The sequence below is a fragment of the Eptatretus burgeri genome, chromosome 18, assembly GCF_056783735.1.
Source record: "Eptatretus burgeri isolate ZD-2024b chromosome 18, Ebu_testis_v1, whole genome shotgun sequence".
Taxonomy (NCBI): Eukaryota; Metazoa; Chordata; class Myxini; order Myxiniformes; family Myxinidae; genus Eptatretus; species Eptatretus burgeri.
In genome coordinates this window covers 26,408,069-26,420,745 of record NC_140978.1, presented here as the reverse complement: position 1 = coordinate 26,420,745, position 12,677 = coordinate 26,408,069, and the positions used below count along the sequence as shown (strand labels likewise).

The window sequence follows — 12,677 nt, the reverse complement described above, 5'->3', positions numbered from 1 at the left end:
CCAGCGATAGCCAAGGATTCTCCGAAGAGACATGGTACCAAAGGAATTAAGTCTCCGCCTCAGATTCCTGGTCAGAGTCCAAGTCTCGCACCCATAGAGCAAGACTGGAAGTACCAAGGACCTGAAGACTCGGACTTTCGTCCTCCCGCACAGGTACCGGCAGCGCCACACCCCATGATCCAGTGAATCCATGACTCCCCAGGCCCGACCCAGACGTCTATTGACCTCCAGCTCACAACCTGCGGAAACATGAATATCACTGCCAAGGTAAGTGAATCTATCCACGACCTCAACATCCTCACCATAAACAGACACAGACAGGACAGCAGCATCCAAGATGTCACCGAAAGCCTGGATCTTAGTTTTGACCCAAGAAATCCGTAATCCCAACGGCTCCGACTCCTCATTCAGCACCTCGAGGGCCCCCAAGAGGATGTCTAAAGTCTCCGCAAAGATGACTGCATCATCTGCAAAATCAAGGTCCGAGATCTTGACATTCCCAAATGATGCACCGCAGCTTGATCTCTCCAACCTCCTCCCCAAAATCCAGTCCATACAAGTGCTGAAAAGTGTGGGGGCCAGTACACACCCCTGACGAACTCCAGTAACAACTAGAAATAAGTCAGAGATGGCACCACCACACTTCACAGCACTCTCAGTACCAGAGTAGAGTTCAGACATCAGATCAATCAGTTTTGGTGGCACCCCACGAAGACCAAGAATCCTCCAGAGGACATCCCGATTCACTGAATCGAACACTTTGCAGAGATCAACATAGGCTGCAAGCAGCCCCTGCCGAAACTCTTGTCTGCGTTCGGTGAGGACACGAAGAGCAAGGATACGGTCGATCGTTGACCTCTTTGGTGTCAAGCCTGACTGCTCTGGACGCTGGTGCTCAAGCAGATGGTGGCGAACCCTATCAAGAATTATCCGAGCAAAGACCTTGCCCGGCACTGAGAGCAGCGTCACCCCTCGGTAGTTGTTGCAGTCTTGGCGATCACCCTTCCCTTTCCAGAGAGGAACAACAAGGCCCCTCTTCCAATCAGTTGGGATGATGCCTGTGTTCCAGGCAGAGCACAAAACTGCATGCAACGACACGAGTGCAGCATTTCCACCAGCCTTGAGAAGTTCAGCATGGATGCCACAGATCCCTGGAGCTTTGCCCCGTTTCAACTGGTTCACCGCAGCCCGTGTTTCCACAAGCGAAGGTGGACCACAGTTGATTCGAGGGTCAGCAACAGGGATTGTAACACCCTTGACGTCCAACTCGACAGCTGGGGGATCAGCCTGGTACAACTGCTCAAAGTAACCGGCCCAGCGGGCCTTCACTTCAGACTCCTCTGTCAAGAGCCTACCACTCTCTGCTCTAACTGCAGTGCTCCGAGGGATGGGCTTGGATGAACGCAATGCGCGAATTCCCCTGTAAGCGGGACGAGAATCACCTGTCCACAGGTGATGCTCTACCCCCTCACAGATTCCTCGCACATAGGCCTCCTTGTCCACCCTCAGTGCACGTACAGTTTTACGCCTCAGCTCCCTGAACAGCTCAGCTCTGCCATTCAGCCTGGCCCTGCGACTCTGGTCAATGGTATCCAGTGTCCCTTGAGAGACAAAATTCTTCTTTGCCCTGTGGTGAGTTCCAAGACATCCACCGGCAACATCAAGGACGGTGGTCTTGAAGGCACTCCACAAGTCTTCAGGACCCCCCAAAGCACCCAGACCCCCCAAGTGTCCACTCAGCCAGTTCGCAAACTCCTCAGCTACTCTCTCATCCCTGAGCTTTCCAACATCCAGCCTAGGCTGGGATGGTACCATTCTCCAGGATTTAAGGTGCAGCTTTAGAGTTGCCACAACAAGCCTGTGGTCAGTAATGAGGAACTGAGCACTCCGGTAGACCCTGCAGTTCTGGTTCATCCTCCAACGACCGTCAATGAGGACATGGTCAATCTCTGCCACACCGCCAGCGTTGGAATACCAAGTCCAGCGATGAGCTTGTGGGCGCTGAAACCATGAACCAGCCACCCTAAGTCCATGACTTCTTGCAAAGTCAAGGAACTTAGTGCTATTCTGGTTCATAGTTCCTGACCCATGGGGCCCAACACACATCTCATAACCATCCCTATCAGTTCCAGTTGATGCATTGAAATCCCCCAAGACTAGAAGTGTATCTCGTCTGGGGCACTGATCAACCACAGACTCGAGTGTGGCTTAGAATGCATCCTTCACGGTGAGGTCACTCGCCTCAGTCGGAGCATAAACAGAGACCAGGGAAATGACACCAAAGGAGTGACGAATCCTTTATCTCATAATACGCTCATTGACCGGTGTTACCTCAATTATCATTGGGGTCAGCTTATTGGACACAGCTACAGCAACTCCTTGAGTTTGGTGACCATCAGAGCGACCAGACCAATAGTAGGTGTAACCACCCACCATTATCTCGCCGAAATCCGGTCTCCGAATCTCAGAGAGTGCTGCAATCCCGATGTCCAAACGCTTGAGCTCAGATGATAACAGAGACAGGTGATCATCCTCTCTTAAGGATAGGACATTCCAGGCACCCACCTGAAGGGACCCCCTCAGGTTAACCCAAGGAGACCGCCGTCTGGTGGACGACACCTCAGCACCACTCCGATACACTCTCCCGGAATCTGACGCAGGGATGTTACCCCGTGGTTTCCCTCCTATCATCAAAGATTGGGGGTCCCGAAGGCTTTGCCCCAATCCCGTCATCCGGTGAGCTGCCCTGCGAAGGGAAGCTGTACAGGAGGTACTCCCACGGAGTGGGTTTTCAGATTTTTTTGCGTTTTTGTGTTTTGCGGAATGAAGGGTTTTACGGTGGCCGGAGTGCAAATCCCGCCACCAACCTCCTCATAAAAAAGTAACCCAACTGCAGGAGGACGTCCGCAGACACAGTTGGGCACTAGATATGGATGGCCGTTGGCTCACAAGGAGCTCCTCCGCCCTTTGACAGGTTTTGTTTTTAATCCTGCTGGGTTTCCATATCCAAACACCCTCCTCACCAGAAAACCTGGTGGGGGAGACGGTTTAGTCGCCGACAACCCGACCATGGAACAGGTTAGTACAGGTTTACATGGTACCTGTAGCAGGTCACAGATCTAACCTGACCTGACAATATACTAAACACATACCTATTTGGTCTTCCATATGATTTGAATTGAATACATTATATTCCCTAAATTCAATTGAATTTAGGGATTAAAATATTCAATTGAATAATTCTAAATTCATTCAATTGAATAATAATAAACATCATGGGTCAGGGTCAGGGTCAGGTGTCCAATAAAAATGGGGTTGCATCAAAGCGGGACGTCTTGGTACCCGGTCATCACTGCCAGCAATTATAAAGTGGCAGTTCTGGTTATGTCTCTTATTAATTACGAAACAAACCAGCACACCAACACCACACAAAACCCTGGCGAGAGTCTGCAATCTGCGATTGCTCTTTTACTTGTTATTTGTTCTCCGTCCCAGTTGAGCTGACCTCTTCTTAGCCATTCCAATGAGCCTTCTTTGTCAATCCCAACTCTGTCCCATTCTTTTTTTGTATCCTCCTGCTATTTTGTCGTTCTCCCAGTTGTTGGTGTATATTTATTGGTATTTCTTTTTATGTATTTACTTTGTCTTTTTTCAATTGTTGGGGCTGCATTTATTGCCATTTTATTTTATTGTGCAGTATCTTCTGTTCTTCACTGTTTTTAGAAATTCCTAGCAAGGTGAATTAGGGATACTTTTCAGGTTAGTTGTGTTCATGTGTGTTTACAAATTGAATCCGATAGTCTGTTGAGCATTTCACATACTCAACTCGTCCTGCACTTGCCTCTCTGTGCACCTGGTTGAGTTCCATCAGCCCGCTCCCTTCCTCTCGTCTTGGCAGGTGCATTCTCAGGATGCACTGGTTTTTGTAGAACATTTTGTGGATGGTCAGGAGTTTTCTTGTTTTTATGTCCAACTTAATGATTTCTGATTGGGGCCAGTTTATGATTCCACAGCTGTATTGGAACACTGGTATTGCGAGTTAGTTTATGGCTTTGATTTTGTTTCTTGGGGAGAGATATGTTTTCAGGATCAGCTTCGTTCTACTTTGGTATTCTTTGGCGATTGTTTTGTGCATTTGTTTATGGCATATTTGGTGGCCCTCTTCTACTCTGAGGTTTTTGGATGATGCTTCGTTTTCTAATTGCTGTATTGTTTCAAGGTCAATTTTTATATCGTCTTTTTGTTGGTTTACCTTCTACAAATGTGCACTTGGCACATTCATCTAATCCAAATTCCATTTAAATGTCCTCCGAGAACCGTTTTACTAGTTTTAGCTGCTCTGTCAATTTTTCTTCATTTGGTGTGATGAGATTTAAGTCATCCATATATCGTAGGTGTGTCACATTTCCTGTTTCTTTGGATGTTTTTCTTTTGGTTGTTGGGGTGTATCCGTATCCTTGTTTGTTGATGAGGTTATTCAGTGGGACCAAAGCCAGACAAAACAAGAGGGGGGGGGGGAAGACTGTCTTCCTGTAAGATCCCACACCGCTTCACATCTGGTGTTTCGATATTTCCTTCTGAGTGCTGTCATATCAATGTGGTATTCCAGAGCTCCATTGATTATTTGGGGATTGATTTTGTACATTTGCATGCATTTTATCATCCACAAATGTGGGACAGTGTTGAAAGCTTTCTTATCGTCTATCAAGGTGGTGGACAATTTATTCGCATGTTGCAATTTTCAAGTTCGGCCGTGTTCGGTAGTAGGTGGTCAATTGTTCAATAACAACCTCTCTTCGATCCCTTTTATTCTGCCTCCAAACTTCCTTGTTTTGTTCGGTGATGGTACATCATTTCTGTTCGAAGTTTTATGTTGTTAGTTGGCATGTTGTTCACCGGTATTTGTGAGGAAGTTGGGTTTCTTCAGATTTTGGGATGACAAATGTGTTTCCTTCAACGAGCCACTCATCCACTCCCTTTTCCTCTTGGATCAGTTCATTTAATGTCCTGGCATAGTGATTGTGAAAAGCATCAAGTTGTTTTTGCCAGAAGGTTGGAACTCCATCTGGGCCTGGGCTTTTAAAGTTTGGCATTTTTTGAAGTTGGTTTGTGATTTTCTTTTCTTCATCAATAATCACTGGGGGCATTTCCTCTAGATTTTGCTTCTTTCTTGTGAAGTATGGGATCCATTCTGCCTCCTTGTTATGTTCCTTTTGATCTTCAAAAATTCCTTTCCAGAATTTTTCTTTTTTTTTCAGGGGGAGTTGACACATTCTGCTCTTGTTTCCCGAATTCATGGTCGAATCTCTTTGGGTTACTCTCAAAAATGTGGTTTTGTTTTCTCCTGTTGTTTGCTTCCTCATAGTTTTTTTTTTTAATCTTCCTTGCTATCATTTCTATTTTGAGTTTGTTTTCAGCACCCATGCACTCGAGGTCTTTGCCTTCGATTTTGTATTTAATTTTTATCTTGCCAAAACGAAGTTTTTGCAAGATATGTTAGTCAGCTTGTATGTTTTTTTTTTTTTTTGTCTGTAATCACATATAAAAAAATTCTGCAGAGCACAGTTATCATTGGAAATTTTTGTAACTTCGCATATCAGAGGCCTATAGAGGTCCCTTTCAGCGCACACAATTTTGAAGGTCAAGGTCAAAGGTCAAGGTCACTTTGTCGCAAATCAGGGGAGTCGACGAAACCCTTATTTTTTGAGTAATTTTGATCGGATAGTCTTCAAACTTCATGGGAATATAGTTCATGGTCTGGCGCTCAGCTGATTAATTTTTGGTGGCGATTGGCCTTGACCTTCATATGTTTTTTTTTTTATTTGTCTGTAATCACGTATAAATCACTCTGCAGAGCACAGTTATCATTGGAAATTTTTGTAACTTCGCAAATCAGAGACCTATAGAGGTCCCTTTCAGCGCATAAAATTTTGAAGGTCAAGGTCAAAGGTCAAGGTCACTTTGTCGCAAATCAGGGGAGTCGACGAAACCCTTATTTTTTGAGTAATTTTGATCGAATAGTCTCCAAACTTTATGGGAATGTAGTATGTGGTCTGGCGCTCAGCTGATTAGTTTTTGGTGGTGATTGGCCTTGACCTTCATGGTTAGCGCCTGAGGTCAAACATATTTGACCCCAAGGTCAAATTTTCAAGTTTTAGGAACCATATCGTGTAGTACCTCAAATTGAACACCTCGATGAGTGCTTTCTAGATATGTCAAGCTTGAGACATTATGACGTCATTTGGTGACGTTATGAGGCAAGCACATATTTTTCATGGTTACTCTGGAGAACGATTCTCATCGGAATCTCTCGTAGGCAGATATTCCTCAAGGAGTCGCTCCTGGTGGACAGCAGCTCTGTTCACCTCAGTGTGACCTTAAAGAAGTCACACGTGGTCACCTTATGGCAAGATACGGGTCACCCTGTGGGTGACATTGGTTTATTTATTCTTTCGATTCTTTTTTTTACCCCTCCGCCTGAATTGGGCTGAAAAAGGGGTATTGTCGTCACAGGCATTGTCCGGGCGTCTGTCAACTTTTGGTTTCCGTCAATTTCGAAGAGAAGGCCATGTCCGATTAAATCCATTTTTCCATGGTATGTTGGGGTTGAGTAGAGGAAGGTTCCTTTCGAAAATGGGCGCGCTGCGATTTTCAATGTGGCCTCCATGGCAGCCATCTTCAAATTGGTTTCCGTTGATTTCGAGAACGCCTTGTCCGATGAAATCCATTTTTGCAGTGTGTGTTGGGGCTGGGTAGAGAAAGGTTCCTTTCGAAAATTGGCACGCTGCGATTTTCAATGTGGCCTCCATGGCAGCCATCTTGAAATTAATTTCCGTCGATTTCGAGAACGCCTTGTCCGATTAATTCCATTTTTGCAGGGTATGTTGGGGTTGAGTAGAGGAAGGTTCCTTTCGAAAATGGGCGCGCTGCGAATTTCAATGTGGCCTCCATGGCAGCCATCTTGAAATAGGTTTCCGTCGATTTCGAGGAGAACGCCTTGTCCGATGAAATCCATTTTTGCAGTGTGTGTTGGGGCTGGGTAGAGGAGGGTTCCTTTCGAAAATGGGCGCACTGCAATTTTCACTAGCCGCCACGGTAGCCATCTTGAAGTGAGTGAGTCCGTAAACACCAGTCATTATCGCTTGAATGAAACAGGATTTTGATGAAACTTGGCCACAAGCTTCATATATGATGCCTAACGAAAGTGTATTGACCACATCAAAATCTGTGCTCATTAAAGCGGTTACAGGGGTGGGGGTTGACCCTCCAAAATAGGTACTTTTTATTTTCTTTTTTTTTGTGTGAATGTGTGTACATTTTGCATTTCCAAAGTTATTACTCATAATATCATGGCACCAAATAAACAAATGAGGTTGAAAAGATAAACAAAGTACTCATCGGTCAAAATCTCACATCTGCATTACCATATATACATCTCTCTCCATACTCCACAAAGCGTTGGTGCTGCCGAAGCAGCTTCCTGAACAAGGGTACTTAGTGCTTTGCCATTGCCTTCCCAGTAGTAAGGGCAGGAATTGAGAATTTGGTCATGACGTCAGTGATAGTTCGCCTTCTCTTTGCAAAGGACACCGTCGGTTACTTAAAAGTCTACCAACTCATGCTGGCAGACGAGATGCCGAGTTTAATGTCCATCCAAGAGACGGAACACCCATTGATGAATCATTCCACCTGTGAAACACCGGATTGACAGTTTGTAGCTGGGCTGAGATTCAAACCCAAGATAGACATCTTCGAATTGTGTGCGTATACCTCCTAGCCATCCTGCCAGCCCACATTACTATGTAGATCACTTTCAACTTTGTAAAGTAAGAGCCTATATGCCCAGCTACTCCGCCACTCAAACTTCAATCCTTCAAATGACCCAATGTTATTGGCATTGAGTTTTGTCCCAGAGGAAGAGCTACAGACCTCATTCAATAATCACTCCCAGTAATGATCAACAAATACTCGAGGAATGAAGATCCATTCAGCAAATGAGCAGAGCAGTAACAAACAGTATTCCTATTGAAGGAGAAACAGGTTAAGCTATTCGACATAACAGGATGTTTTCTGCACTCATAATGTCTAAAGTGTCATGTTGTGAACAATTAAATTATGATCACCACTGTGGCAACATTTTCATCACATGGTGGTAGAATGTTATCAGAGAGGTGTCTGTACCAAGGCAAAATTGAACATATAATGACCATAAATAATAAGGGTATTAACAAGTATTTGTGGCCAACATGATGAAACTGAAGATGAGCCAACAGACTACAAGGTCCAGGAAACCTTACCCCGGCTGCCCTGGATGAGGTAAATTCCCTCTCCAGCAGGAATTGTGGCCTGCATGTTGGTTGTCGTCTGTGATCCAGGAATCACAATATCTGAAAAACAACAAACTATATTTGGAGAAGGGTTTGTTTGTTTTTGTTTGATTGACATGCACTACTGAACAGATGGATGTAACGAGTTGAAAAGGGGGGGGGAGGGTCTGGGTTCAGGGAAGGCTTAGGTGGGAGAAAAAAAAACTAGAGCAATTCGACTGCGCGCAGTTGATGGGTATGCCTCCGCTCTCCCGCACAAACACTTGAGTATTGACATATTTGACCCTTGACCTTTATCATATCTGGCACAAAATCTAATCAGTTAATGGCCCTGTCTAACTTTACCTTTGTACCAAGTTTGATGAAATTCTGTCCAATATTTCTTGAGTTAGGGCATAAACAGTAAAATTTCAGAGTTTGACCTTGACCTTTGACCCTTGACCTTTATCACATCTGGCCCAAAATCTAATCACTTAAGTGACCTGTTTTACTTTACCTTTTTACCAAGTTTGATGAAATTCTACAATTTGTTTCTTGAGTTATCGCGTAAACGAAAATCCGGACGGACGAACGGATGGACGGACAACCTGGAAACATAATGCCTCCGGCACCCTTGGTGTGGAGGCATAAAAGTCATATATATATGCCTGGTGTGTTGGCGCAGTGGTAAGGGCAGCGGCTTGGGATCCAAAAGGTCCTGAGTTCAAGCCCCGTTGGGCCACTGAATTAATACACCAGGGGGTTGACTCAGCCTGTCATCCTTCCGAGGTCGGCGAAATGAGTACCAGTGTACTGGGCCGGTGTATACCCCTGTTAAAATAGGTGTACCATATCCCTGTGTCGTAAGAGGCGACCAGGGTTGTGTCAGGAAGGGCATCCGGCGTAAAACATGTGCCAAATCGCTATGCGGATCATATGGATGATCCGCTGTGGCGACCCCTAACGGGAGCAGCCGAAAGAAGAAGAAGAAATATACATATATATATATATATATATATATATATATATATATATATATATATATATATATATATATATATATATATATACATACACACATTAATGAATGTTTGTGTTTGTTTATTTGTTTACTAGCAGGGGTGCCCAGCATTTCCAGGCAATACCAGGTCCCTCCTCCCACCCCTGCCTCCTCCCTCTGGATGGACTATGACTTCACCCCTTCCCCTCCCTCCGGACTCCCACCGCCTCTTCCCCTGCCTCTCCTGATTAGTGGAAGTTGGCTTTGGGGCTTCCTACTCTCTGGGGATGTATACAGTACAAAAATGCAAGTTATCAACACAGCTGACTTGTCATACCCTCTGCCACCACCTACACTGGCGTTACACGATACACATTTCATAGATAATTTTTCTCGACCTTTCCTCCCGAACCACCGTGACTACAGATGAAACCAAGTTGCCCATGTTCACCAAGAGGCCAAACTTGGTCTTTGTGCCAAGTTTGGTGGCCATTGGCCCAGTGGTTTTAGCATGATTGTTGTTAGGCCGAAGTCACATTTGCTCTACGGCGAGGATACGGTGGCCGTACACCCTCTGAATTGACAGAAATGTGCGGCGGCCGCAGAGTTTCTGTGGTGGCCTCAGGGTAGCCCTACGCCGTTTGGCTATAATTTACAGGCCGTAAGGTCGCCGTGGAATTATAACGCGGAGTTATAACTTTTTTCATTTCTACGTTCGTCGTAGCAATTCGACAAGCCGAAACAAAAGAAATGGTAAAAAAAAAATTAACCCATTCGTTACCGTCCGTCTGGCCGCACCTTCGCCTTCGGGCCCCCTGCGGTCGCCTTGCGGGCACCTTGAGGCTAGCTTGTGTATGCCTTGAAAATTCTATGGCCACCGCAGGGCCCCCTTAAGGTCACCGTGCGACATCAAATGAAAGACCGTACGGCAACGCCATGTTTTCAGTCTCCACAGTTTATAATACCTAAGGCCTAAGTCACATTTGCTCTACGTCGATGATACGGCGCCGTACGCCCTCTGAATTGACAGAAACGTGCAGCGGCCGCAGAGTTTCTGCGGTGGCCTCAGAGTGGCCCTACACCGTATGGCTATATTTTACAGACCGTAAGGTCGCCGTGGAATTATAACGCGGAGTTATAACTTTTTTTCATTTCTACATTCGCCGTAGCAATTCGACAAGCCGAAAAAAAAAAACTGGTAAAAAAAAATAAAAAAATTAACCCATTCGTTACCGTCCGTTTGGCCGCACGTTCGCCTTAGGGCCCCCCTGCGGTCGCCTTGCGGGCACCTTTCGTCTGCCTTGAAAATTCTATGGCCGCCGCAGGAACGCTCTAAGGTCACCGTGCGACATCAAATCAAAGACCGTATGGCACCCCCATGTTTTCGGTTTCCACAATTTATAAATACGCCGTGCGGCTCCCCGAAAAATAAAAACATATGTGACTGCTACATTGTGTGACCGTGGAAATACTGCGGCCGCCGTATAATTGCTAGTGGCCGTACATTTTGGAGACCCCACGGCCGCCGTGGCAAATGTGACCTTGGCCTTACACACAGACAGACAGAAAATGACATTTATTTATTAGATTATTTATATGCTCCAAAAAAACCCAAAATCCTACTGAACCAAATCCATCCAACTGTTGCATGTCGCCTCAGGCAGGGCTCGACATTAACGGGTGCGGGGGTGGGGGGGTGAGGGTGGAGGGGAGGGGAGCACCTGATCTTAGCGTTGAGCATTTTATAAGTGGTTGGGTTTTGGATGCCCGGTCGGGCACCCTCAAAATCACATAATGAACATCAATTTTGACCCCAAATTTATGCGCCATGATCGGAGCGACAAGGATTGTTTGAAATCCACTTCCTATGATGAAATATCAAATTTAGAGGTACAGTTCTGCACTCTCAATAATTCTCAAATGCACTCCACTCACACGTGGTCTGTGGGAAGATGCAGTGCATTTGCAGATACGTGAACCAAGCTGTGAAAACGATTGGTTGATTGAAATTCACAATTTGATGATCATCTCTGAGCTATGTCCAAAAGAACGTACTCTTATGGCTGTGGAAATTCGCAGAACACCATATAGGTTCTTAGTGAGTTATGCCGATAAGTCCGTCTTCAGTTAGATTTCCCCACCGTTGTTTAATGGGTATTATTCGTGTCACAGGGCTGTGATTCTTTGAGATAGTGTTTTTCTTTTCCCATCGTTATTTTGGACCAACCACATTTCAACCACCAACTGCAACAACCACGATCAACGCCGGCCACGATCGCCTCAAACCACAACGACCAACATCGCTCCCAACCAACACAACGCCAACCACGCCACCATCACCACAACCAAATCACCACCACCAACGTCGCTCTCGACCACCGCTTCGCGGCGGTCTCCACACGCCAAACCACGGCCCGCTCCGTTAATGTAAACCGTCTCGACGAAGCGAAGGAAACCAGAGGAGTTCTGATGGCGTGCGGATTTTCCTGCCTGATTCTCCCTGTACCTGTGCCAATTCTGATTCTCTCGGCCCCCCCACGAGGCGTGCAGGGAGGGGGGCGAGAGGGCACGCCCCTTTTCTGGAAGGTTCTGGAAAGAGGGTGGGGCGAGAGCGGAGGGGCATGGCGTGAGCAATATAAGGGCATGTAGGACGCCAGGTCTGGCAGCTCGTGGTTTTTTTCCTTCGTGGTGGCAGCTCGTGAGCTCGTGTGGTTTTCTTCGTGTGTGTTTTTTTTGGTGGTGGCTGCTCGACTTCTTCGTGGCACCAGGGACACTGACGGGAGGCGCCGCTTTACCAGCTCTGGCGCGCAAGCCTGCGCATCTGTGTGGAGAGCGCCGGAGAGAGCTTGCCGGCTCCGTGAAAGGCCGAGCTCAGCCGCGGCTGTTCTAGCTGCCGTGGGGGGACGGACGCCGCGACTCGCCCACAATCGCACTGCGAGGGTGCAGGTAACCTGCAACGGTCTCGTGGGATTCGTTCGGTCTACCAAGTCCCACGCCATAAAGGTCTACGGACCCTGTCTGGCGCCCTTGTCTTTGGGGGTGGCCTTTTCTCTTCTTTTGTGTGAATGATGTGGCGCCGAGTCTCCATAAGTAAAACCTGTTTAAGTGCCTGTAAATTATAAATTGCTTATAGTCAGTTGTAGTGCTTTCGCTTTAATGCTTCCATACCTGCACGATTGACTGTATATGTGCATGTGTAAATAAATGTGTTTGTGTGAATGTACCCCGTTCGTTGCGTCCTCCTTTCACCACATTGAAATGCCATCTTGCATCTCAGAATAAGAGTTGGGGTTGTTAAATACCCGGTAAATAGAATCGGATCCGGCGAGGTCGGGCGATAATACTCGCTCGGTTATCACTGCAGAACGGAA

At 46.3% G+C, this 12,677-nt stretch overlaps 1 protein-coding gene across 2 annotated transcripts in view; it reads right to left on the bottom strand.

Annotated features, from left to right (window-relative positions):
- The window catches only part of RAD54L2 (RAD54 like 2), a 93,532-nt gene that overhangs the window by 9,341 nt on the left and 71,514 nt on the right, over nt 1-12,677 (bottom strand). For both annotated transcript variants that reach the window (XM_085863502.1, XM_085863501.1), the window contains exon 20: nt 8,298-8,387. In XM_085863502.1, coding sequence (XP_085719628.1) covers nt 8,298-8,387 — 90 coding nt within the window. The remainder of the gene's footprint in view (nt 1-8,297; nt 8,388-12,677) is intronic.